Here is a 25483-nt window from a genome sequence, read left to right on the forward strand (position 1 = left end):
AAATGTGAATTGGGGCACCAGGGTGACTTCGTTGGTTAAGTGTCCAACTTCACCTTAGGTCATGATGTCATGGTTTGTGAGTTCGAGCCCTGCATCGGGTTCTGTGCTGACAGCTCAGAGCCTGGAGCCTGCTTTGGATTCTGCATCTCCCTCTCTCTCTGCCCCTCCCCTGCTTGCACTCTGTCTCTCTCTCTCTCAAAAATAAATAAACATTAAAAAATTTTTTTAATGTGAACTAACCAAAATCTATTTTGAGTTATAAAATAGATACATATGTTAAGAAAACCAAGACGGGTGGAAGGAAAGACCCCTAACTACCAAAACATAGAATTGCTTCCAAACTGACATGTTATAACTATTTTTGCTTTCATTTTTTTCTTTGATTTCTTAGGAGTTATACTTAAAGTCCAAGTGCTTAAATAAATTTTGCTACTTAATAAGTTATATAGCAACATCTTGATTCACTTAGCCTAATTACTTTTTGGTGTTCAAGATGGTCACTGTCACTTCATCTGGCCTTGATTTCAAGAGTAGTTTCCCCTCTCTTAACTTCCTGAAACATGTCTTTTTACATCCTGACTGGTGTAATGGAAGGACGTGAGACAACTGGACCACATCCCAACCAGCCCCACCCTTGGCCATCTAAGAGTAATCAGCATGACTCAGCAACATGATTTTTTAGAAGCCAATACACATTTTAAACTACAAGTAATACATTTTTTTAATGTTTATTTTATTTATTTATTTTGAGAGAGAGACAGACAGACAGACAGACAGACAGAAAGGCATAGAGAGAGGGAGAGAGAGAATCCCAAGCAGGCTCCACACTGTCAGCACAGAGCTCTATGCAGGGCTCAATCTCACAATTGTGTGATCGTGACCTGAGCTGAAATCAAGAGTTGGACACTCAGCCAACTGAGTCACCCAGGTGCCTTTACAAGTAATACATTTTAAATACAGTGGTGGCAAATATATGTTATCAATGCTCTGTGTACCATTGCTAATCCACTGGTCAAATCAGCCTAGAGCCCACTGAAGAAAAAGATGTTTTGGCCCACTTTGAGTTCAGTGGTAAAGCATACCAGTGTCTGTATTGAGGTAGGCACAGGGAAGGTCAGAACTCATACCAAAAGTTTTTCATGTCATGTTTAAGGGCAGTAGGGCCCTTGTCTTTGAAGAGCTTGTATTCAAATGGGGAAATCATGATTCATGCCAGGAGCAAGAAAAGGAGACAAAAATTAAAAGAAAATCAAATACAACTCTGAGCGCTTGCACATAAACATCCCAACAAGTACGACTGACTGTAGGGAGGGCTGAGTTACGTGCTAAGTGCTGGAAGAAGCCAGAATGCCCTAGGTCAGATGGGGTTAATCTAAAGGTTTTCTGAGGCAGTGCATTTTGAGTTGGGTTAGAAAGCAGCCAGGAAACATGGTGTGAAGCTGGAGGGGTCCAGGTGAAAAGGAAAGCAGCTTTCTTGATGCTTTCTGACTGCGTTCCCCAAAGTCTTAGCCACCCAGAGTGACCGTGCCTGACCTCTGACCTCCCCACAGTGAGGACGTGTGCAAACGTGGCTTCACCGTCATCATCGACATGCGGGGCTCCAAGTGGGACCTCATCAAGCCCCTCCTCAAGACGCTACAGGAAGCCTTTCCAGCTGAGATCCATGTGGCCCTCATCATCAAACCCGACAACTTCTGGCAGAAACAGAAGACCAACTTTGGCAGCTCCAAATTCATCTTTGAGGTGAGCCAGACCTCTCTCTTAGCACCCCCTTTCCCTTCCCTTCTGCTACCCACACATTTCTCACTTCTGCTTCTCCACTTACCCTACAATATGCAGGATGGCAGGGGCTGATATTTCAGGATTCGTCGGCTACTGTGGCCTTACCAGTAAGTCTTGGAAGGAATAAGAGGCTCAAGAGATTGTCCCGGGCTGTCAGCCAGTCTGTTGAAACTGCTGACCCCGGCTGATTTGTGGCTCCTGACCCATGGGCTGCATGCTCTCCCACTTGCCCTTTCTGAGGCAGGCTGTTGTCATTAACGTGTGGATTTATGTCAGCCTTTCCCCTTGACTCTCTGTCTTCTGCCTGGGGCTGCCCTGGGGTCTTCCCCCTGCTCACTCCACATCACTGAGTCCCCCTCTCTGTGTCTACCCCTCTCAGACAAGCATGGTGTCCGTGGAGGGCCTCACGAAGCTGGTGGACCCCTCCCAGCTGACCGAGGAGTTTGATGGCTCCCTGGACTACAACCACGAAGAGTGGATCGAGCTGCGGCTCTCCCTGGAGGAGTTCTTCAACAGTGCTGTGCACCTGCTCTCACGCCTCGAGGACCTACAGGAGATGCTGGCCCGGAAGGAGTTCCCCGTGGACGTGGAAGGCTCACGGCGCCTCATCGACGAGCACACGCAGCTCAAGAAGAAGGTGCTGAAGGCCCCTGTGGAGGAGCTGGACCGGGAGGGGCAGCGGCTGCTGCAGTGTATCCGCTGCAGTGATGGCTTCTCAGGGCGCAACTGCATCCCGGGTAGCGCCGACTTCCAGAGCCTGGTGCCCAAGATCACCAGCCTCCTGGACAAGCTGCACTCCACCCGGCAGCACCTGCACCAGATGTGGCATGTGCGCAAGCTCAAGTTGGACCAGTGCTTCCAGCTACGGCTTTTTGAGCAGGATGCCGAGAAGGTAGGAGGGGAGCCGGCCAGACTGAAGTGGGCTTGTGTGTGTTGGGAGTTGCTGCTTAGCTTTTTAGGGGAACTTACAGAGGCTGCTGGTCCAACTTCCTGATTAATAATACTTTTGTGGAAAGCTTTAAAAATGTGCCTACTGGTTTGGGATGATTTATTTGGTCATTGATCACTGACTTTTTAAAAAAAGTGTTTATTTATTTTTGAGAGAGAGAGAGCGCGTGCGCGAGTGAGCAGGGGAGGGGCAGAGAGAGAGGGAGAGAGAGAATCCCAAGCAGGCTCTGCACTGTCAGCACAGAGTCCGATGCGGGGCTCGAAGTCACAAATCATGAGATCATGACCTGAGCAGAAACCAAGAGTCAGACACTTAACTGACTGAGCCACCCAGGCCCTGATCGTTGACTCTTTAAATCTCCCTTTATGTAGTGTTTATTATATGCCAGATACTGTTGTAAGCACCATGTGTAAATTAACTTATTTTAATCATCTCAAGAGTTGTAAGGGGTAGGTATATGACGGTTATCCCATTTTATAGATGAAGAAACTGGGAAGGCAAATAACTTGGCCAGACTGAGAAGTGTGATGTGATTGTGAAGTCCACACTTTTGCACTGTTGGATGCTGCCCCTCTCAGGACATGCAGTGAGTGGTTCAAGCCAGCTAAGCCACAAGAATAGCAATACTGTTACCAGTCGCAATAATACGACTTAGTGATTATTGTCCTGCAGTGTCCTTTACCGTTGACAAAGCACTTTCACATACAGAGTCTTATTTAATCTGTGCAGCCCTTTGATCCTTTGAGGTGGGTGGTGGTGTTTCTGCTGATATACAGGGAAACGGGTGCTCTTTGATCCTGGGGCTATAATGGCAGACTTGACGTATGAATCCAGCTTTCTTTTGTTTGAAGTACAAGGTTCTTCCTTCCATACCACTGCTTTCTGGAGGATTTTCCTCAGCTGCTGTGTACTTTCTCAAGCAAGACCCCACTTTTCCAGCAGTGAATTTTCAAAGCTTTCCCCTTATCAGGGGACATGTGAGAAAGTGAAAAAGAAAAATATCATATAGTGCTTCTTTGCCAGGGATACAGAAGTATCTTCTCTAGATTCTCTCCAAGCTAAAGAAGAGAGTTTACTATTATATGCACTTTAAGAAGAGTGAAATAGGTTTTCCTCCTATCAGTGTTCTGGGGATAACTTCTATTCAAATGCATAATACCACTCTTAGGCATACCGTGACATTGTGGTAACCTGTGAGTTTTATAGACAGCATCTGATGCAATGGTTTTGTGTCTTTTAAGATCCTATATTGAAAATGTCCTTATGTGTTTGTAAGTAATGAAATCGGGATATAAAACTATATATAATTATGATCCCAATTTATGTGAGAGTGCCAACATAGGTATAAATGGACAAAATTCATCACAGTGCTAATAGTTTTGATTTCAAGGGTTTATGGTTATGGTTGATTTAATTTCTGTATAAATATTCTTTTTTTATATAATTTTTTTCATTTTTATTTATTTTGGACAGAGATAGAGGGAGAGAGACACAGAGTGTGAGCAGGGGAGGGGCAGAGAGAGAAGGAGACACAGAACCTGAAGCAGGCTCCAGGCTCTGGCCTGTCAGCACAGAGCCCGACACAGGGCTTGAACCCATGAACTGTGAGATCATGACCTGAGCCAAAGTCAGATGCTCAGCTGGCTGAGCCACCCAGGCGCCCCTCTCTGTATAATTATTCTGTGCTTTCTAATCTTTTATAGTTCATAATCAGATGAAAACCAATATGTGTAATTTTTAAAGATTACATAGCCCCTTTCTACAAAAGGAATTTTGAATCTCATTTAAGCCAGTTTTTGGAAGAGATATGTAGGAGAGTTTCTTGCACAACCTTAGGAGCTGTGAGGTCTCCCTAGCCTTCCTGAGGGCTCCTTGCCCAGTGGCCCAGTGCCTGGTTCCAGCCCTGGCCTACTCCCCTCTAGGAAGGGGTAGTAGACTACAGAGTCTACTTGGACTACAGAGTCACTGTCACTGCTCACCAAATGATGAGAGACACCAGGTCGGAAGCCAGATGCTCTGTGAAGCCAGAGGCAGGTACTTTGGCTCCTGTAACCAATAGTGGAAAGATCTGGACATCTCCTTTTTACTTGCAGTCTCTTCTGCTCTGGGGCAAGGAATCTGCTTTACAGCTTGGCCTGGGTGCCTGTTTCAGTGAGCCAGGGTCATAAGGGGAGGCCGAGGACTCAGGTCTGCCCAGAAGTGTTTTGTTTTAGGCACTTCCCTGCACCCATGAAGCTCAAGGATATGGGAAGCCTGCATAGGGCACAGATAGCGCCTGTCTCACAAACAAAACACACAAAACAAAATACCTTAACCTCAGAAGTCCCCAGGTAGGGAAGGCTGACCTTCTAGAGTCAGCCAAGCACCAGTCAGCCAGGCAGGAATTTTGGCCACACATGTATCTTCTCAATTCATGCTTGATTCTTTCTCTAACCCAGAGTGTGATTTTCTCAAGATCACACTCTTGGTTAGACAGAGCTAGTATTTGTTCTGTCTCCAAAGCCCAACCTAACTTTTAACCCAATAGCCTGCTATCTCTAACTCCCAGGACCTGCCTCTTGCTACCACTGAACACTGCCTGTTAGCCCCTAAGCCATCTGGCCCATGCCCTGATGATTCTGGGGACGACCTCAAATCCCACCTTCAAAGGCACACTCAACAGCAGGTGCTCTTAACCTTTCTGTGCTATGGACCTCTTTGTTCTGGGGAAGCCTATGCACCCTTCTCAGAGTAACATTTGTAAATGTACAAAATAATATATATGTACATGTACACACACATATATGTGTATATACACACATATATACATACATATCATACATATATATGTATATGTATGTATTACACACACACACACACACACATATGGCCTTGAAAAATAATTATTGAAGTACAGTTATTACATTTTTTTAAAATAGCCATAACTTGAATACTTCTTTAGGAACATTGTTAAATAACAAGTTCTATTTGAAGTCTTCTACCTACCATAATTTTGAAGTAGTGATGAGCATAAGTGACATTTCAGGGAAAAACCTGATGTGATCTGAGTGTGTGTTTCTGTTGATGTCAGAGGCACAAGTATTGCTAACATTAATGTAGTTTGCTGCCTGCATTCATAACGGAAAGGAATGCTATATTTCAGTTACATGTTAGTGACAATAAGGGCATATTTTTTTCCTGTCCAAGTACACAAGCCCTGAGTTCTCTGCAGAGACTCTAAGTTTAGGATCCATGTCCTGTGGTGTATTCATACCATAGAAAGAAGTATGTGTGTGTGGCATGTGTGTGGTGTGCTTGGTGTGTGTAGAGGGGGAGGGGAGAGAATATAAAAAATGAAACACGGAGTGAAAGGAATGATGGGAAGAGGGCAGCTCAGGAATATTTTGATATTGAGTCAGTGGTGAAAATGTTGCTCAGGCTTGACCCAGCTGCCACAGAAAATGTGCTCAGTGTGGGGCAGGAGAGAAAACAACCCTTTTAAGTTGCTTCAAGATTAATTTAAAATATCTGTGCAGAGTCAAGTGCTCAGCCCTCGACTTATTTGGTGTTTTTGAAAGGGGATGAAGAGGGTGGTGGTTTGGGGTAAGGGTTGTCTGCGTGGATCCACATCTAAACAAGGGTGGGAGGAAATAGTTACTGCATGAGCCATGTCCTAGCCTCCCTTCTGGTGGGAGTCTTGTCGGAGGCCTGTAATTCCAGATCTGGGAAACTCTTAGCAAATCGAGGAGTCTGGTGATCACCCAGCTCCTACTTTTGTAAAGAGGTGAGTGCTGGGTCTATCACCTCTGGCTCTGTGGGGTGACAGCTGTTTCCTAGGGCTTGAATAATACGTGGTACTCCCCATTTACCAGCTGGCCTTGGGGAGTGAAGCCATTTCTCATCACTTTCCTCTGACCCCTGAAATGATCCTTCCTCATCTTGGGGGTGGTGAGGAGGGAGCCATTTTCTCTGCCAATTAAACACTTAGGGAGGAAGGACTCTGTTCCACGATAACTCGTAAAGTAGGCCACTATTCATTTAATGAACTTCTGTGAGCAGTTGTCATGATCCCCAAACAAGGCACTTGGATAAAGATGAGTAGGCTAGAATTTCTGTCCTGGAACAGCAAGCTGTCACAAACTGCTATTTATTATTACTTATGTCTGCTGTGTGCACCCCATGCCCTAGGCACAACCTCCATGATTGGGGGTTTTTAGAGAAGAGGGAATATTGCAGCTCAGAAATGTTAGGAAAACCTTAATGAGCAATTTGTGGGAGGGCTGGGCAATTCAGAGGTGATACAAGTAGTGCACAATGCGTCTTGTTGGAAGATGAGCAGCACTGCCTTGGTCCTGTGCTCTCTAGCCTGTAACTAATGGGCCTGTCCTCCACTGTGCTCACAGAACACAGGCGGGCTGTCCTCATTAGCCAGGTGCAGATTACGACTCTCTTCGCAGACCTGTCTCACAGCTGATTGCCCCCACAGCTGCAGTGGACCTTGTATGATGGAGGTGTCTGCCCTGCAGTCATATCCCATTACCAGAGAGAAGGGAGGGCTCTTCCCCAGTAGGGGGCAGTTTGTGGTATTAATGTCATTAAGTAGCCTCATTCCATGTCCTCTTGCTCCTCAGTGGAGGATCCTTCCTAGCTGCTCCCCTCCCTTTCCTGGGTGCCTAGGGCACATCTTAGAACGGCAGAACTGGAAAAGACCTTGAGATCAGAAAGTCTACCTCCCACACTGTCATGATGACAGCCATTGTGACCTCATGATGCCCACCAATGTACTGATGCCAGTGACATATATCAGAAACTACTGGAGGTGGGGCTCCTGGATGGCTCAGTTGGTTAGGAGTCTGACTTCGGCTCAGGTCATGATCTCATGGCTCATGGATTTGAACCCTGTATCGGGCTCTGTGCTGACAGCTCAGAGCCTGGAGCCTGCTTCAGATTCTGTGTCTCCCTCTCTCTCTGCCCCTCCCCCACTTGTACTCTGTCTCTCTTTCTCTCTCAAAAATGAATACAACCTTAAAAAAAAAAGATAAAGAAAATACTGGAGCTGCTGCACCATCCAACTTTCCAGTCTGCGGAAGGCCCACAGTCTTCCAGTCTTTGCAGGAAACAAGAGCCTCAAAGGGCTCCAGTGTATAAGGGACTTAACTGATAGAGAAATCTTCATCTATTCCTCTTCTGAATAAAAACTGATGTCTACCCAGGAGGCCCATGCTCTAGTCTTGCCCAAAGCCATTCTAGAAAGGAGTATATTCCCACTACCTTGTGGGAGAATTCCCAAAAGAGGGAGGACTAAGCCACTCTGCAGGGCTTCCAGTACTGGAATTATGCTTATTATTGGTTTATGCAGCATAGTGTGTTTGTTTCATGGGTGAACCAATGCTTGGGACATGCTCAAGACCACAGTTGGAGTGGTATTTAGGTGCCCACCTCCTCTGTAACCCAGGCATCTGCTCAGACGAGACCTTTGCATTTGCTTTGATGAGACTGGCCTCAGTGGTCACCTGAGCCTACCCTCACGATGCTGCCTATGGGAAAGCTCCCTTTGCAGAACCTAATTCTAAATACCTTCCTGCATCTTCATCCTTGCATGGTGGAATTCTGTTTACATGCAAGGGTGCCATCTGGCCTGAAATGGAGCTGTGTGAGTGGGAATTCAGTTTGGTTCTGAGGTGCCACTTTGTCAGTTGGGAGACCTTACACACGTCTTTAATCTCTGACCACCAGTTATGCTCCCAACAAAACAAAGATGAAGAATTCGGGCTAACTCAGTTTCTTTTAACTTTTCTGCTTCTACACCACACTATTCTCATTACTAATACTCTCTCTTTGTGAAAGTGCCTTTCAACGGGAGAAGTGTGGTGGTGAGGCACGTGTGTGGCTGTCGTAGTGGTGGCATTTTGGTAGAGAACAGGTTTGTAAGGGAACATATCAGAATCTCCAAAGTAGTTTGATAAAGACCCCCACCCACCTCAGTCAATAGTGCCTGTCATTCCTCTTCCTTTCAGACTTGCCCTACTAATGATATCTAAGCCTCTTTATAGCTCAGCAATTCTGTAAACATTTTTGCCTTTTTGTTATTCATTCTTCCCTATATATCTACAGTAGGCTCTTCTCTCTTCAGAGTTATCACCTTGGCTGGTGATGGAAAATAAGTCTTTCTCAGCAACTAAAACCATCATCTGTCGAGTTCTGTTCTTGCTTTAAAAAAAAAGGGGGGGGGGCCTGAGCTGCCTGGGCCTGTTATGAAAATCGAGTGGGGTGATGTGTGGAGGTGCCTGGCACCAGATTTCCCTTCCTTCTTCTTGTGATGGTTCAGTCATGGCTTCCTCTTCAATCACTGGGTGCCTGCCAAGACCACACAGAGTGTCATCCAAGCTATCTTCCCAATGGACTTGCTCCAGATAATTTTTGGTAATCCCTAAATGAAACAAAATTGAGGATTGAGTTGTGAGAGAAATTGGCAATTAGGATGTAGGTTCATAGGGGTCCCCAGAGGTCACTAGGTTGTGTGGTGCCCTGGCCCGAGGCACAAAGAGGAGCACCTAGGTCAAATGGGGGTCATATGTGATGGGTCCAGGTTTGGGAAGTTGCCACAGGAAAGGTCTCTTGGAAAACAGTCTGTCCCTGAAGCAGCCACAGAGGAAAGTGATTCTCCCAGGGGGATGGGATTGCCCCCTCCCCATGTACGTTATGTATCTGAGATACTTGTCACCTTCTGCTTTGCATTATAGCTAAAAGTGTATTTGTCTTATTCTCCTGCAAACTTGGGGCCAGAAACACTTCCTACAGTCCATCCAAGAAACACATCTACATATTTTGATCTTCTTGGAGATTGGTGCAAAAAAAAAATAATGTTACTTTCATGTTACTATGAGAAAATATTTATGGGGCCCGCTGGGGGAAGGACATCGCAGCAGGCATCAGGGCACTGTGCTAAGGGTTACGTGCTTATTGTGTTTTGCTGTTTGTATGTCTGTTAACCACATCAGCAATTTAGGACATCCCCAGGATGCCCTGTCACTGGGCAAAGTATCCACTGCTGTTTCCTGTCCTCTCCCTCCAAGGTATAAACATTTCTGATCATTCCCCAGGGCCCAAAGCAAGACCCAAAGTCTTATCCTGCCTGGAGCGATGAGAACCAGTAAGACCACTTGTGGAGAAATTCCTCTGCCTCTCCTCCCTGCCAGACACTGGCCGTTTCTCTTTGCCACACGTCCAAGCCCCACACCCCTCAAGTCAGCAGCAAGCATGACTCCATAGTCATTTGTCAAACTGAAGTGCCATTGTAGCAATTATAATACATAATATTTTTTTTAAATGTCAGTTTTTAAAGTCTTCTCACACTCCTGACCTTAGAGGTTTTGTGGTCCAGCCCTTCCTTTTACATAAAAAACTTTGACCCAGGGTAGAGACCCACCCAAAGTCATCTAGTTGGTGGTTCATCATTTGGTCTCCCATCTGCTTTGTGTAGCAGGCCAGGCAGGCGTGAATATGGGCATCGTTTTGTGGGTGGGAGAGCTGAGGCTTGGTGAGGTTGGGAAGTATGCCTGGGAAAGAGTTGGGTGGGCCGTGTAGGAAGATGGCCCTCTGCTCTGAGGCTGGGGCTACTCCCCTCCTCCAACACACACGCACACACACTCACACACACACACACACACACACACACACACACTGACCTTGCCCTGCAGGAGAAGGGGTGCACGGGCCAGCTAGCAACCTAGGAGGTGGCTGCAGGGGCTGGGGAGGAATGGAGGGTGGGGGTCCTCATCACTGCTCTAGTGAAAGGGAAGGTGCTGGACAGGTCTCCAGGGTACATGCGGCCAAGTCTCTGTGGTTCACTTGCCTGAGCCCTTCTTGTTGGGAGGATGGCTTCAAAAAGCTGCAACCTTGGGGCAGCCAGAGGGCAAGGTCTTTACTGGGCAGTTTGTAATTTCCTGCTTTTTTTGGAGAAAAGCTTCATGCCCTCTTGTTCCTGCCCTCCCTCCTCCTATGGGAGCCTAAACCACCACCCTCTGCACCCCCCACTGCCTGGGCTCAGGGTGAGGAAGTGTGTCCGTATCCCGTCCCAAGACAGGACACAGTGTCCTGTATTATTTCCAGCCTGCCGGTCCTGGGAATCTCTACTTACTTTTCTCATTTCCTCCTCTTGAACATTAGAAACATTAGAGTCCAAAAATAATCCAAGTCACAGTGTTCTGCAGAGTGCATGTGCAAGTGTTTTCTGTCAAAGCTGCTTTTCTCCTCCTTCCATCCTTTCTGCCTCTCCTGCATTTTCAGCCCCAGTGTATACAGAGGTCACAGGTCTGCAGGAGGCCTGTAGGTGTGGAGAGCAGATTGGAGGCAGGACTGGGAGGAAGTCTAGGCACGGGGCGGAGGGGTGGAGCTCCCTCTCAGATCTCCCAAGGGGTGAGACCAGACAGCCATATGTAAATAGCCTGCATATGTGGACCCTACAGAACTGTGGACCCCATAGTGGCCCCTTGGAATCGAGAACATGGACACTACGTTAAAAATGTTTCCAGAATCCAGGTTGCCACACTGATTCTGTCTGTGGCAATTTAGGTGAGCTAGAAACAGAAGGTCCTGATCAGAGACAGAAGTTGTGTGAGGCACAGGAAAGTAACTGAGAAACACTGATTCACTCCCTTGTCAGCTGACATTACATGTCTACTATGTGCCAGGTCCTCTGCTAGGTGCTGGGGACTCTGTCTCCCACCCAAGCACTGGGTAGAGAAGCATAGGGAAAATCAGGTTCGGCATTGATGTGATTCCTGATAGCTTATGAGAAAAGGATGGCACAGAAATAATACCCACTCTGGTGGTTAGAGCCTGGTTCAGTATCTAGGTCTGTGTTGCTTTCTAGGTGGGAATTAGGGCTGGGGTGCCTAGAGTGTTTTTGGGAAGACAGTGGGTGGTAGCCCAAGGAATAAAGGTAACAGGTCAGCTCTGCCCCAGTAGGGGAAGTGGAAGGAATGTCTTAAGTACTGTTTTTGAAGAACAAAAAGAAATTCAGGTATAATTTGTTAAGTGAAAGAACAAACTGAGTCTCTACAGCAGGGACCAAAACACCGTCCTTCCCTTTTTCTTCTAGCCTACTTCCCTGCACCCTTCTCCTTCCTTTCCCATCTGTGACCTTTCTCCCCTGTGCCCTCACGCCCCTCCAGCCTGCACTCATGCCACTCTTTTTGCTTCCATTCTCTCTGAACCTGTTGCTTCTCTTCCCTTTTGTGGTCCTGCTTCCTTCTGTGGGTGGAGCTAAGGCAGAGCTCCGTGTGTGGTGCAGACCTCCTCTGGAGGGCAGAGAGAGCAAAGGCCAGAAGACCCAGCAACCCTCTGTGGCTTTGCAGTCACAGAGACCTGGATTTGAATCCCAGCCCAGCCTCTTGCTAGCTGAATGGCTTTCTGTGGCCAGGTTATGCTCTGTGAGCTGTCTCTTTATCAGTAAAATGTAGATTTTAATAAACGCCTTAGGATTGGTAATGGGTGAAAGAAAATGTGTATACAGCATCTAACATGCCCAGAGCCCAATAGGTGCTCGGCAGATGGCCAGTTTGTGGAGAGAGACTCAAGGTGGACCATGTGCATAGATGGGATCAGGAATGGAAGAGAGGCATGGGGAAGCCTGCTGGGGCCTGGGGAAGGAAGGCAGAGAGTATACCCTCATTCACAGCAAGGGCGCTGGAGCAGACAGTGGGCAGCATGCGACAGCAGAGTGTGTAGGCGAGGTAGGTACCTGGTGCGTGGAGAGACCAGGAAGGGGTCTTGAGGAGGAACTGGTCAGTGAATAATAGCTACTAGATCTACTGCTAGTAGAAAGGAAAGGAAGTGGAAGCATGTGACCAGGATGGCAAGATCTTAGAACACTGTTGCTGAAGGTAAGCCAATTAAATAACTGCCAAATATTGTGCTGGGGCAGGCCACCAGCAGATGGGCTACCGTCAGGCCTTACCACGTTGGAGCAGGGGGCGCTGGCAAACAGTTAGCTGCTGCATAGAGAAAGTCCACCGAGGTGCCTATCCTGGCTATGTAAACAACGCAGATGGGGAAATGTTCAGCTGAACTTGGGGTGCAGAAAGAGGGAGGAGCATGAGCAAAGGCATGGCAGCCCCAAAGTACAGGGTGGGTTCTGGGAGCACCCCTTCCCAGAGAGGCTGGAGCTCAGGCTCTAGGACAGTGTCCCTGCGGCATGGCTCCCCAGGAGTTACAACTGGGGGTCCACTCCCCGAGGAACCAGGGGCCATGGGAAAAGCTGGAATTTGGTGAATAGTTCAGGCCCTGCCAGGATCATCTTAGAATGCTAGAATCTTTGAATCAGCGGGTCTAATCCTTTACTCAGGGCTTCTCTGACATGCATCATCTAGACTCTCTGCTGAGCATTTCCTGGGTGGAGGAAGCCACAGCTTTGTGAAGCAGCCTGTTTGTTTCATCATTACACACCACTGTTTGTTAGAAAGGCCTCCTGCCACCAGACCAGCATCTGTCTTTCTGGAGCTTCCACCTTGTGGTCTCAGCTCTGCCCTAGAGCCCCCCAGAACTAGTTCCTTCTGTCTCCTGGACAGCAGCCCTCTGATGACTTGAAGAGAATCCTCATGGACCTTCCCAGTCTTTTTTTGCTCCAGGTGAGCTCCTATCACTTCTTCTGTCCTATTTTCACTTGATATGGGCTCTAAGCTCTTCAGTGTGGCATTCCTGGGACCAGTTTTTCAAATGTGAAAAGGGATGGGGAGGGGTCTCAGCTCTTGATCCCACTTCTACAAGTGAGAGAGATTTTGTGTGTGTGTTTTGGGGGGGGGGGTGGTACACTTGTTTCTTGTAGTTCAGGTTAGCCAGTCTGAAACTCCAAGGTATACACACCCAGAGAATTACATTCTCTCATTCAAACTGAATGAGACACTATCTCGTATATGAGTAGAAGATGATGTCTTTTCACACGTATGCATAGAGAGGCTTTTCTAGTATGGAAATGTTGAGTTGACAGGATTCTGGTGCCCTGAGTTAGGTATGCCCAGATCAGGGATGTTCATTCCTGTGTCCCCTGGTGTTCCCTGAGGTCATTCCTAAGCAGAGCCAAAGCTTTGTGGTCTTATCTTGGAGAGTCAGAAAACTCATGGTAAAACACCCAAAGGAACATTAATTCCCTTGGAGGAAACCTGCCTCTCCTGAAATCCCAGAAGGCTTTTCCCCATGTTTCCCATTTCACCAAGAAACCCCAGTCTCTTACTCTTTGGCTCACCTCCAGCCCTTCTCAGAGAGCCTTTTCTAGGACAAGAAAGTCCCTGCTATGGGGATGGTTGCTGATGTGGTGAGAGAAGACATGCCCTTTCTTGGTATAGAGAAAAAGGGATGTTTGGTTTTCTCCATGCAGATCAGGTAGACCAACTGGTCCTACCTTAGAGTGGTGCTTGTCTTGCCCTAGGAGGTTTCCCTGGGAAGCTGACCCTTGTCATGAGGTGTCAAGAGGAGGTGCAAACCGGAAGGGACTACAATGGGGAATGAGACTGGACTTGGGCATTTGGGCCACACCTTCGGGACATCCTTCTCTGTGCTTTGCACAGCCCTACCGTCTCCTGCCTTTATACCAACCTCCCTCTCACTCTGCCTATTGAAACCCTACCCTAGCTGAAGGTCTGCTCAAACACTGCTTTACTCATTCTTCCCTCTTGGAAGTGGTCTTTCTCTCCTCTGGGCATCTTCCTGTAGCCATTATCCATTCCCCTCAAACTGGACTATTCCAACCTGTATTGTGATTTTATGCTCAGAGGCCTCATTCCTCCCAATATATTGCAAATTCCTGGAGGTCAGGTCCGGTGTCTTAAGATACTTCTGTGTCCCCCTGAGGCACACAGTCAGTACCAAATCAAGAGTGGACTGTGGCACAGTCCATGCTCACTGGGCTGCCTGATGGAGCAAAACTTTTGTGAGCATTCTGAGCTGGCACAAGAGCACCACCTACTGCTGAGTGGTTTCAAAGGACGCCACTTAAAAACTGGGGTTTTAGTAACTTTCATCTTGCAGTGCAGAGAGAGATTGGGAGGCAGGATCCCCACTTCTGGTCTTTTTATATTAATCCAAGGGTGAGCAGATGAGGTGGCAGTGGGAGTGGAAAAGAGAGGGGCAAACTCTGGAGACACTCGAAAGGAAAGGAAGTGGGACCAGGTGACCTACTGGATGCTGGGGAGGAAAGGGAGCTAAGGTAATGACCAGGCCTTCACCTCACGACAGTAGGATTGGAGGCTGGGGGTGGAAAGAAATCCCAAAAACATTTTGGGAGAAGGATGGGTGACTAAATTAAATTTAAATTTCTTTGAAGGCACAGAAGCGTGACAGGAGTGGTGATCAGGCTGCTAAAAGCATTATGCCGTGAATAGTCCCATTACTACATTTCTGCCCTGCTCACAGGGACAAGGGCACTAACTGAACCCAGGAGTTCTCCGCAGGCCTCTGCATAAGATTGTTAAAGAAATGGAGGGTTTTCATAAGAGACTCTTAAATACTGAGAACAAACTGAGGGTTGATGGGGGTTGAGGGAGAGGGAAAAGTGGCTGATGGGCATTGAGGAGGGCACCTGTTGGGATGAGCACTGGGTGTTGTATGGAAACTAGTTTGACAATAAATTATATTTAATATAAAAATAAATAAATACAGGAAAAAAAAGAAAGAAATGAAGGGTTTTGAGGAGTGATTAGGCTCTTCATTCCCTAAGTTCTTCCTGAGCATCTGCAGGGTGTGCTCTGCCCGGTGGGGTCTGGAAGCAGGAAGCATGACCAAGCCTCTCTTCCTAGATGTGCCTGAGCCTGGCTCCCGTGCTGCCCCTTGCCTGCCCAGACCCCACTGCCGAAGCTGTGGGAAGAGGGCAAAGAAAAAAGGGGGAGTGCCAGGTTCCTTCCTCAGCTGGAGCTCAAGCCCACCTAGCACACACCCCTGCAGCACAGCAGCCACCCTCTTCCCTCAGAGGGAGGGCCACCTCCTCCTTAGCCCATGTGGAATTTTTTCCCCAGATGTGCAAGTGATTGGCACAGCCGATTTTAGGATGCGTGGGAGGACTGGATGAGAACATCCAGCAGACGCTCCATTTTTGCAGTAACAATAATAGTTACCATTTACTGAGTGCATCCTGTATGCCAGGAACAAGCATTAGCTCATCTAAATTAACTTGCCAAGGGCCAGATCTCAGTTTATGTCTAAATTTAGCTTTGGGATAAAGTTGGGCACTCTTTTCTCAGCTTGGATTAAATAGAGTTTGACCTCTTCAATTCTACATTTTGGGAAGTAAGTGAAGCACATTTTCTCACTCCGTTGCTGAGAATATTTTATCAGCATCTGTGGTTCAGATGGAAGGAATTTGGCCACTCAGAGTCAATATCCCGGGGCTGCCTAGGCTGACTCCTGGCTTGGTTGGTCCTGTTTCTCTTCTGCTTGACTTGCTGGCTCCTGGATGACCGTTCCTTCCCCAGAGGGAGGGTACTGTGCATATTGCCAGTGCTGCAGGGAATTTGGTCCATCCAGGCAAACAGACTGGAAATGAAAAACACAAAAAAAACGTTATTTAAAGTCTGAAAGCATTTACATTAATTGTGGACTTGGTGAGACTTTTCACTCCATCACTTAGCATGAGGAAGGCATGAGTGAGGACCATGGCCTTTTAAGGCCTAACGTGATCATGTGCTTCTCTAGGCTGAGCTACAGCTCATTTTCAAGGGCAGTGTGTGATTTGAGCAGGAAGTTTTGCAGTCTGAGTTTCTCTAATCATAAAGCAACTACTTTTTGTGACTGCCAGCTTATCCTGCTAAACCCGGGGGAAATAGAACGGGATTAACATGCATTCAGCATCTATTATGTGTTATATTCTGTGCTGGGCACCTTTAATACATTATCTTTACCTCCTCCTTCATATTTGACCCAGACATTGAAGGGGTTGTAAGAACAAGGAGTGTGAGGGGAAAACAAGGAGGGAGTGGGCATGGAGAACCCTCACTCGGTGAGAAGTCTGTAATGTGCTAATTGATTTTGTTCTGTGAGATCAGGACTGGCTCGGACTCCCCTTTGCAATGAGGTAAATCACTGTCTTATCTGGGGACCTCAGGGTAGACACCCAGTCAGGGTTAAAAACAGATTTGACCATTTTACTGCCCTTTACTTGTTCCCTGCTGCACACTGAATAAAGGCCAGTTTCTCTGCCTTTCAATCTTTGCCCCTCTGAGACCCAGCCCCTCCCTCATCTTTTGTCATCCCTTCTCACCACCTCTCACTTCTGGAACTCTGTGTACCTCCTCTCTATTCCATATTTTAAGCCTCCAGGCCTTTGCTCAAGTTATGTCATTTCATTAAGGTGTTTTCATCCACAGCTTCACCTGACCAAATCCTTTTGTCTTTCAAGTGTTGTTCAGCTGTTGCCACTCTCTGGAAGCCATTCATGTTTTTCCATACCTCTACCTCCGCCAAATGGGACCAATGCTCCTCTGTTGTCAGCTCCTGGTATATACTTTTCATAGTACTTTTCACACTTAAAGTTGACAGACTATTGATTACATTTGTCTCCCTCGCTAGCCTCTGACATTGCTGTTTATCATTAGTCTCTTATCCAATGTCCAGAATACAGTGAATACTCACTAAGTAAATAAAATATTGTGCTAAGCATCATGAGCATGTGACCGTATCAGGATGCTTTGGGCTACAAGAAACAGAAAACTGGAAACTCTGTTTCAGGTTCCATCTTTTAATTCATTTTGTCCCTTTCCTTCCTATTCTCTTTATGTTAATCATGATTATCTTGAAAATGTTACCTGCCAATTCATAGCCTGGTCATCTCTGAGTCTGTTTTCATTGCCTTTTGTTCTCTGCTTGTCAATCACTTTTCACTGTGTCCTCACATGGCTTGTAATTTTATACTGGATATTGCAGATGACACATTGTAGAGACTCTGGATTAGGTTATCTCTTTCTAACCTTTAAATTTTGTTCTGGGATGCAGTTAAATTACTAGCAGATCTTGATCCTATTGAGCCTTGGTTTAGGCTTTGCTATGACAGATCTACTTCCATCTTTTCATTAATCTGAGGGTAGAGCCCTTATTTTTAGGTTGTAGTTCCTACTCCTATATCCTGGTTCTTTCTGGGGACCCAACTCAGCGCCCAGAATGTTTACCAAAGTCTCCTCACACGGTTTGATTTAGATCTCTCAACATTTCCCCAGTACTGCATAACCTAAAATTTCTGTTCAGCTCTCAGTATGTTCTACCTCCTGCAGCTATTCTCTGCTAGACTTTCTGGAGTCTTGCCTTGCAGGTGCACAGCTTAGGATTTGGCCAAAGACCTGAAGGAAATTTTAATGAAGATTTTTAGGGCTCCTTCTCTTAGTTCCCTCTTCCCTAATATTCTATCACCAAAATTCCAACCACCTTACCAGCTCTGAACTCTGTTTTTTTTATACCCATCAAAACTGCTGCTCACTACTCAGCTTGTAGTTCTCTGCTTCACAGAGGGCTTACATTATGTGCTTCTCTTCCTTCACGGGTCATTGGTCTATGTTGGTTGTTGACTTGTGCTTTCAAATAGTTTATAGATGGTAGGGTTAAGTGTGATACCAGCTACCCTATAGTGGACAGATGATGAGTCTCCACATGCACCATTTAAATAAAAAATGCAAGTGCACCAGAATCATCTAGAGAGCTCCTACTAAATCAGAATCTTAAGAGCAAAGTTTAGGAAGCTATATTTTTTACAAAAACACTTCAGATAGTTCTGAATTAAGGCTAGGTTTGTGAACTCCTGCAGTAGATTCCAGAGCAGAGAGTTTGGAGAAAAGAAAAAGCAGTATGGGTTCACTTGGTCAAAGAAGGCATGATGAGGAGATGACACTTTAATTGCATTTCAAAGGATGGGAATAATTTGGGTATTTGGGTGTGGAGCATTTCATAGGGGGAAAGATGTAGCACAAATATGGGGGTGGCAGTGAGCATGGTATGATGTATTTCCATGGCAGTGAATAGCATATGGCTCGAAAGGATGCTTGGTATAGGACAGTGGTATGAAATAATAGGGAAAGGCAGATTTGGACCAGCTGAGGAGGGGGGGAGTGTCTTGAATGCCAGAACAAGGAGACTGGATTTTGTTTGCATTGTAGATGACAGCAGCAGTAATTGTGTGAATGTGTGTGTGTGTGTGCATGTGTGCATACACATGTGTGTTTTGACATGTCGAAAGCAGTATATTAGAGCAATGAACCTGGTAGGGGCAGATGGCTTGGTATAAGGGAGAAAATGGAGTCCAGGGAGACCAGTATGGAAGTGACTGTAGTAATACAGGCAGGAGGGGCTGTGTGGCAATTAGTAGCAGTAATGAAAAATAAAGGGCATATATCAGTTATTTGAGGGAAGGAAGAACAAATGGGATCTGGGAGATGGGGTGAAGATGTGGGAAGTCAGAAGAAGGTAATAGTTTTCATAGAAAAGACACAGTAATTGAAGATGCTGTCTTGGGATATTCATATTGAGCTGAGTCACTAGGAATAGTCTGAAATTTAAGTGTTTATTTGGGAGACAGTTTGGTAGTGATTTAAAAGCATGGACTTTGGAGTCATGCAGACCTAGTGAGTCTTCAATATGCCATTTGAGTTTTCATTATGTGACTTCAGCCAAGTCATTAAATCTCTTTGAATCTGTTTCTTCAGCTACAAAAAAGGTGGTGATGATGGTATCCCCTAGCTCCCAGGGTTGAGGATTGAGACAGTGTTTATGCACAACGTTCATTGTGCAGAGCCTGGCATGTATTTATTCTTGTCAGTTATCTGGGAAGTTATGGTTAGAGGGCACGCCAGAACCAGGAAATTGTATGGGATTTAGGTTTAGATGGACATGAGATTCTAAATTGATACTCATCACTTACAAGCTGCGGGATCTTTGACAATTTGCTTCAACTCTTCACACTGAGTTTTCAGCATATTTAAGATGGATTGAACAATACTTTCTTTGTACCATTATTATAAGGACCGCATGAGGTCATCTATTGAAGTTCTTGGTGTGGAACCTCAAGTACAGCTTGGCACATGAAATAGGAAACACCACTCGTGTTGTTGAAGATGTGAGCTTAGATGGATGTTTAGGTGGGCAGAGCCTGGTGAATACAAGTCAGAGGGCCAAGTCTTGAGACCGTCTCAGTAAGGGTGTGAAGGACATGAAAGGAGGTCATGAAGGGGCAGTGAGAGAAGTGGGAGGCAAGTTTGGATAGATCAGTGTAGGACTGGACAATTGGTCAGCTTTCACAATGAGAGTGTTTCTATTGTTGGTTGTGTGGAGACATGAGGTGTCAGGGAAGAGTGTGAGTGTAGACTTGCTGGTGCCTCAGGGAGAATTTTGCCTGGGGCGGAGGCCTGTGAAAGCAGGAGAGGAATCTGGGCACGGCCAGAGAGAGGGAGTTTCAGAAAAGCCCGCGCTGGATTGTGAGGTGAGACCAAAGGGAAGGAGGAGTGGCAGAACCAAGGGCTCAGAAAGGAGGAGATGGTTGGTTTTCACTGTGGGTGCAGACTTACAGAAGTAGGACAGGTAGCCCCTGTTACAAGGAGTTAGGGAGGAAGTGGGTGGAGGGAAAATGGAGGCAACAGGGGCAGAATGTACTTCTAGAAGTTTGATGATAACAGGAAGAGTAGCCGGAGTGAAGCTCTGAGCACATTGGAAGTGTTAACAACAGTGTTAAGAGCATCAGCACCTGGGTTTGAATCTCAGCTAACCTCTCTGTGCTTTAGCTTCCTAGTCTGTCAAATTGAAATGATAATATTGGGGGCTAATATTGGGGAGATAATTATGAGATGAAGAGGATTAAATGAGTTAACATGTAAGTGGTTAGAATAGTGCCTAGCACATAGGGAGCATTCAACAAATGTTAGATGCTGTTATTGTTACCACTATCATTACTCTGTCACCAAGAGAAATTGAGAATGACAGCGCAAGATAGAGAAAGAAGGGAAGATGAGAAGAGGCATGGTACTGTTGTTCTTATAGTTTGGCTCTGAAATTTGGAGACAACACCTACCAGGGAGTCTCCTTGGACTCTACCGAACACTGACTGCAAGACCATCATGGGTCACATTTCGCACTGATCTACTCAAGATGATATAATATGGCAACCATGACTACCAACAGGACAGTCTTTGCAGCAGTCCAGCTCAGGTACAAGAAGACAAGATTCACGGTGGGCAGCTACAGAAGATGTCATGGCTTAAAAACTCCATGCCCCATGGGAGCCAGTAGCTCTTATAACAACATCATTGGCACAGCTTCCAGAGTCCCTGTAATGGGCGTGCCGTTAACATGAGTTGTCAAACTCAGGGAAGCCCAGGTTATGGTGTCCCCATTGGATATTTACAGTTCATTGATTGTCCTTCCAATGCAGATAGTTTACCAGTCATGGTGGGTATTCTTACCATAGGCAACATGTAACATGTTGTCACATACTGTCTTCACCTGTTTCCAGGGAAACAGAATTGGGATATTAAATGAAGGTCAGATTATCATGCAGAAGGGGAAAGATTTTGTTAACCCACTGCTCACAGTGGGATATTGGCCTTTTTTATAGAGAAACTGGGACCATTCTAGAGGTGAGCAACAGAATGTTAGATCTGAGATTTGGGAATTAGGGAATTTGAATAGGGAAAGTGTAAGAAATGTGGTAGGGGATTGATAGGATATCTATAGGTCAGAGACAGAGCCTGGTCAGTGAAAGTGTTTGGTGTCCTGGTTGAGTCAGTGAGAGGGTCTCCCAGGTAACCATGCTGAGCCATCCTCCCTAGAGCAGCTGGGATTATGGTGGAAGATGAAAAATGGCTTGTCTTCTATACAACATATAGAAGTGTACCATCGACACGCCGAATGCCTAAAGGGAAACAGGCAGAGCCCAGAGCACCTCCTCTCCCTCAGTGGATATTTATTGACACCTAGAGTGCATCAGGCACAAGTCCTAACTGCCTGCCCTTTCTCAGTATAAAGATGGCCTTTCAGAGCCCTGAGTGCCCATGGCCTGCAAGCCTTGTGGATACGCATGAGGTGACATGTCAAAGTCTCTCCAGTGAGGAATTCTGGGAACCTAGAAACTAGGTCCACATTTGGGGTCCTTTATTTTTTCTCCTTTTGTTCCTTTTTTTCCTTTATCAGGAGAGCTTGCAATCCTAGAAGAGTAGATAATTACAAACCAGAGTTGAAGGGTCTTAAGGGTTACGGAGTCTACGTGTTGCCCTGTTTGCTTGAGAATATATGCCCCAGCATGAGTTAGAGTTCACATGAACACAGAATTGTAAGGTGGGGAGATTATCTTTGGTTCCCATGCACTTTTCATTCCTTGTTCCTTTCCACCTCTCTTATCCAGTGCTCCTCTGCCACCACAGTTTGGATCTCACCTGTGGGTCATGATCACAAAGGGCCTTACTTTCTCACTGAGCTGTTTCTATATCCAGAATAAACTGATTTCAGGGGGGCTGTGGGAATGATGCATTTTAATGGGAGTCTGTCCTGAGTGAAAAGCTGTGAAGAGCCTAAGGGACTGAGAGTAATAGTGAAAAAGTTGGGGAAGGCAGAGAGGATAAGGAAGGGAAGGTCTGGAAGCAAGGCAGGAGAGAGCAAGGTCCTGGTCCGGCCACACCATTAGGCCAGGAGGGCACCAGTGCCCTCAAGCTTAACCCTTAGAGGGGTGTACAGGTCTCTGAATCCTGTGTGGGCAAGGGCACCCACAGTGCCCCTCTGTGTATGTGAAAGTGGAGGCAATGGGAAGATGCACAGGTGTTTCTGGGCTGTGTCTGTGCAGCACCCTGTGGTCACTGTGGGGTACTTCTTGGGAAGGGGTGGGCTGGGGACATGTTTGTATATGAGGTGCAGTATGATTCCTATTAGCCCACGGTGATTTTGCAGTAAGGTGAACCTACTGCAATTTTAAATCCATACTTTTCATCTGTTTTGTGCTCTAAATGAAAATGTTAGGGTAATATGTACACTAGAATATGTTCGTTAAATAGGTTTAAAAATCTATCAGGTATGCAGCACTTAAAGCATAAAACCATTACCTTATTTAAATCTCACTATTTATTACCCAAAGGTTAAAATAGTATAAATTGTTATCCCATTTTGCAGATAAAGAAACAGATGCTCAGACCAATAACCTAGCTTACCAAAGTTTATATAGCAGAATCTATATTCAAACCCAAGATTTGGAGGCTCTGTTCTTTGCACTCTAATACACATAAAACTTTATTGTGGAATGGACCACGTGTGTCCAAGATGTAGCCAGGTTCACCGGCAAGGAGTTGTTAGCACTGTTTAGGGCATAAGCTTTTTGGCTGGGTCACTCCTGTGTACAAGCAGGGTCCAGGAGACACAGGTGATACCGCAATGTATGTATTTAGGCAAAGAAAATCCATTGCTTGCCTTCTATCCTCTTAATCAACTTATCAAAGCTGAATATAAGCAACTTGAAAAACAATATAATCTATAATTACAGACAATATAAAATATTAACAGTAGGTGGTAAGGTGGTTTGAAAGTTAAAACTCTAAATCAGATACCATTGCTAAATTTGGCAAATGAAGGAAAATAAGCCCAAGATCCTTATTTAATTTCTTTGCTCCATGAAATAGTTTATGCTTCATTAAAAACAGAACAGAACAATAGTAACCTTTTTGCTATCCCTATCTTCATAAGAAAAGGAGAAAAAGGTTTCTGTTTATTTTCCTAATTTGCATTTAAATAGATTCTTTTTGTCATTTATTATATACTAAGAACTAGATTTTTATTTTTCGGCTGAATTGTAGCCAGCATGAAAAAAAAAATTACATAGTTTAGTTAAAAGCAAAACATGAAAAAGAAAAAAAAACAAAAAAAACAAAAATCCAAGTAGCTTACATGTAACATCTATCTTCTTAATGAGACGAAACTATGTTAGTTTTCAAACAAAGAGATAAAATTTCATTATTTAGACATGAACTTTCCTCTTAGAAGAATTTTGTTGTCATATTAAATTTTGTTAAACCTACCATTTGTAGCTTCTCAAAAAAAAAAAAAGATCAAAATGTTTGAAACTACTGTGGAGATATGGTCTTTAGGTTTTTTTGTTTGTTTGTTTTCCTTTAGCTTTTTTGGGTCAGTCTAGTTCAAGTGTCTTCCAGAGAGCCCAATTCCAATAGATCAAATCATAAAATGACCTGGCTGGAATGGAGCTTAGAAAGGGCCAGCTTGTCTGGGAATTAGCAACCCCAGAGCCACCTCACGCATGCATTCATTCACTTGGCAAGTATTTACTGAGAGTAAGTGGAGCTGTTTGAATCAGCCATCCCCAGGCCCTAGTGGGGCAGACGTGAGGGGAGAGAAGCAGGCTGGGTATTGGAGAGTGAATGGCTTCATGTGAGGGATAGCACCTTACCTTATCTAGAACCTCACAGGGCCCTGGTGGCTGCTTTTTGTGTAGTAACTCCCCTGGGGAGACCAGGCACAAGAGGTCCTACAGCTATGTGCAAGAGGCAGGGCAATGTCCCGAGAGCCTGGCTCAACAGGCACTCAGTGAATGTGCACTGGGTGTAGTGAATGAATTCTAGACCCCGGCCTTTGCTTCTCTGAGCCTGTTTCCCAGTCTATAAAACAGCCCTAATGGACGCAGTGAGATGAAGTGTTTGAATGGACATGTTAGGTAGAAGCTAGATATGAGAAGTCAAAGGCATGCCCTGAGGAACCTTTATCCCTTGACCTCAAAGATTTCAGAGTCCCAAAGATTTTATCCCAAGTGATAAAATGGGCAGTTAGACCTGAGCTCACGGCAAGAACAGTGATAAATAGATTGCACATGAGAAGCCTGGGGGCACAACATCCTGACCTTGGGTCTTCCAAGAGTTTGGGCCTGACTGATCAAGAGCCACAGGAGCAGAGCTTGCTCTCCTATTCCACCTCTGCCCCAGGGTAACCCTAGACTCATTACAATGCATTTGTATTGTGGGTACAGCCCCACCCCCATGGAAAAGGGCTGCCATGAAGAGTCTGGTACTAACCCTGTGGGCTCAAAAACTCCCCCTCCCCGCCTGTGAAAGGAGTACCCCAAATGATGGGAAGCAGCATCCGTTAGAGACCACCCCGCTGTGCATCACCACTCCTTCTAGCCCAGAAGGACCCACTGAATATCCAATCCCAAACAACCTAGGGGCCAGTTCCACCTCTCGGAACCTGCCTGCTCTCCCTAGATGGTATACTGTTGCTCTAATAAGACTGTTTTCTGCTTTTACTTTGGGCACTGATCCTTAATTCTTTATTGCATTGGTGCCAAGAGCTGAGACATGCTTTTTGCACTGACAGACATTTTGGACTCTAACACACCAGACAAATGTTGGGGCTGAGACTAAGCCTTTCTCTGGTTACCAAATAACACCAGTTTTCTCACTGTCATTCTTTTCTTCAAATGTTAGAAATGTAAATTGCAGCAATGAATATACCTTCTGATCCAGGAGACTCATTAAAACTATTTTCTTCTGAATGAAAAAAAAATGCATTCCATAAATTTCCAAACTGGGCTGAACGTAAAACCAGGAGCTTACCTCCTTTCAGGGAGCCACTTATCCCTTGCAAATGAGGAGAAACCCAGAAATGAGACTTGCCCAGTCTCATGGGTACTTAGTGACATAACCAGGCTTGGAGCCAGCCCAGTCCTCATCCTACTCAGTGCACACATGCACATGAGTGCACACACACATGCACATGTGCACATATGACCACATTCTCTCCGCAACCAGTAGTATTGAA

At 45.7% G+C, this 25483-nt stretch overlaps 1 protein-coding gene across 7 annotated transcripts in view; it reads left to right on the forward strand.

Annotated features, from left to right (window-relative positions):
• The window catches only part of KALRN (kalirin RhoGEF kinase), a 669312-nt gene that overhangs the window by 225315 nt on the left and 418514 nt on the right, over window positions 1-25483 (forward strand). For all 7 annotated transcript variants that reach the window (XM_053903452.1, XM_053903454.1, XM_053903456.1 and 4 more), the window contains exons 4-5: window positions 1551-1743; window positions 2162-2674. In XM_053903452.1, the coding sequence (XP_053759427.1) occupies window positions 1551-1743; window positions 2162-2674 (706 nt within the window). The remainder of the gene's footprint in view (window positions 1-1550; window positions 1744-2161; window positions 2675-25483) is intronic.

This window comes from Panthera pardus, unplaced genomic scaffold (genome assembly GCF_024362965.1).
Source record: "Panthera pardus isolate Hobbes unplaced genomic scaffold, ASM2436296v1 HiC_scaffold_16, whole genome shotgun sequence".
NCBI lineage: Eukaryota > Metazoa > Chordata > Mammalia > Carnivora > Felidae > Panthera > Panthera pardus.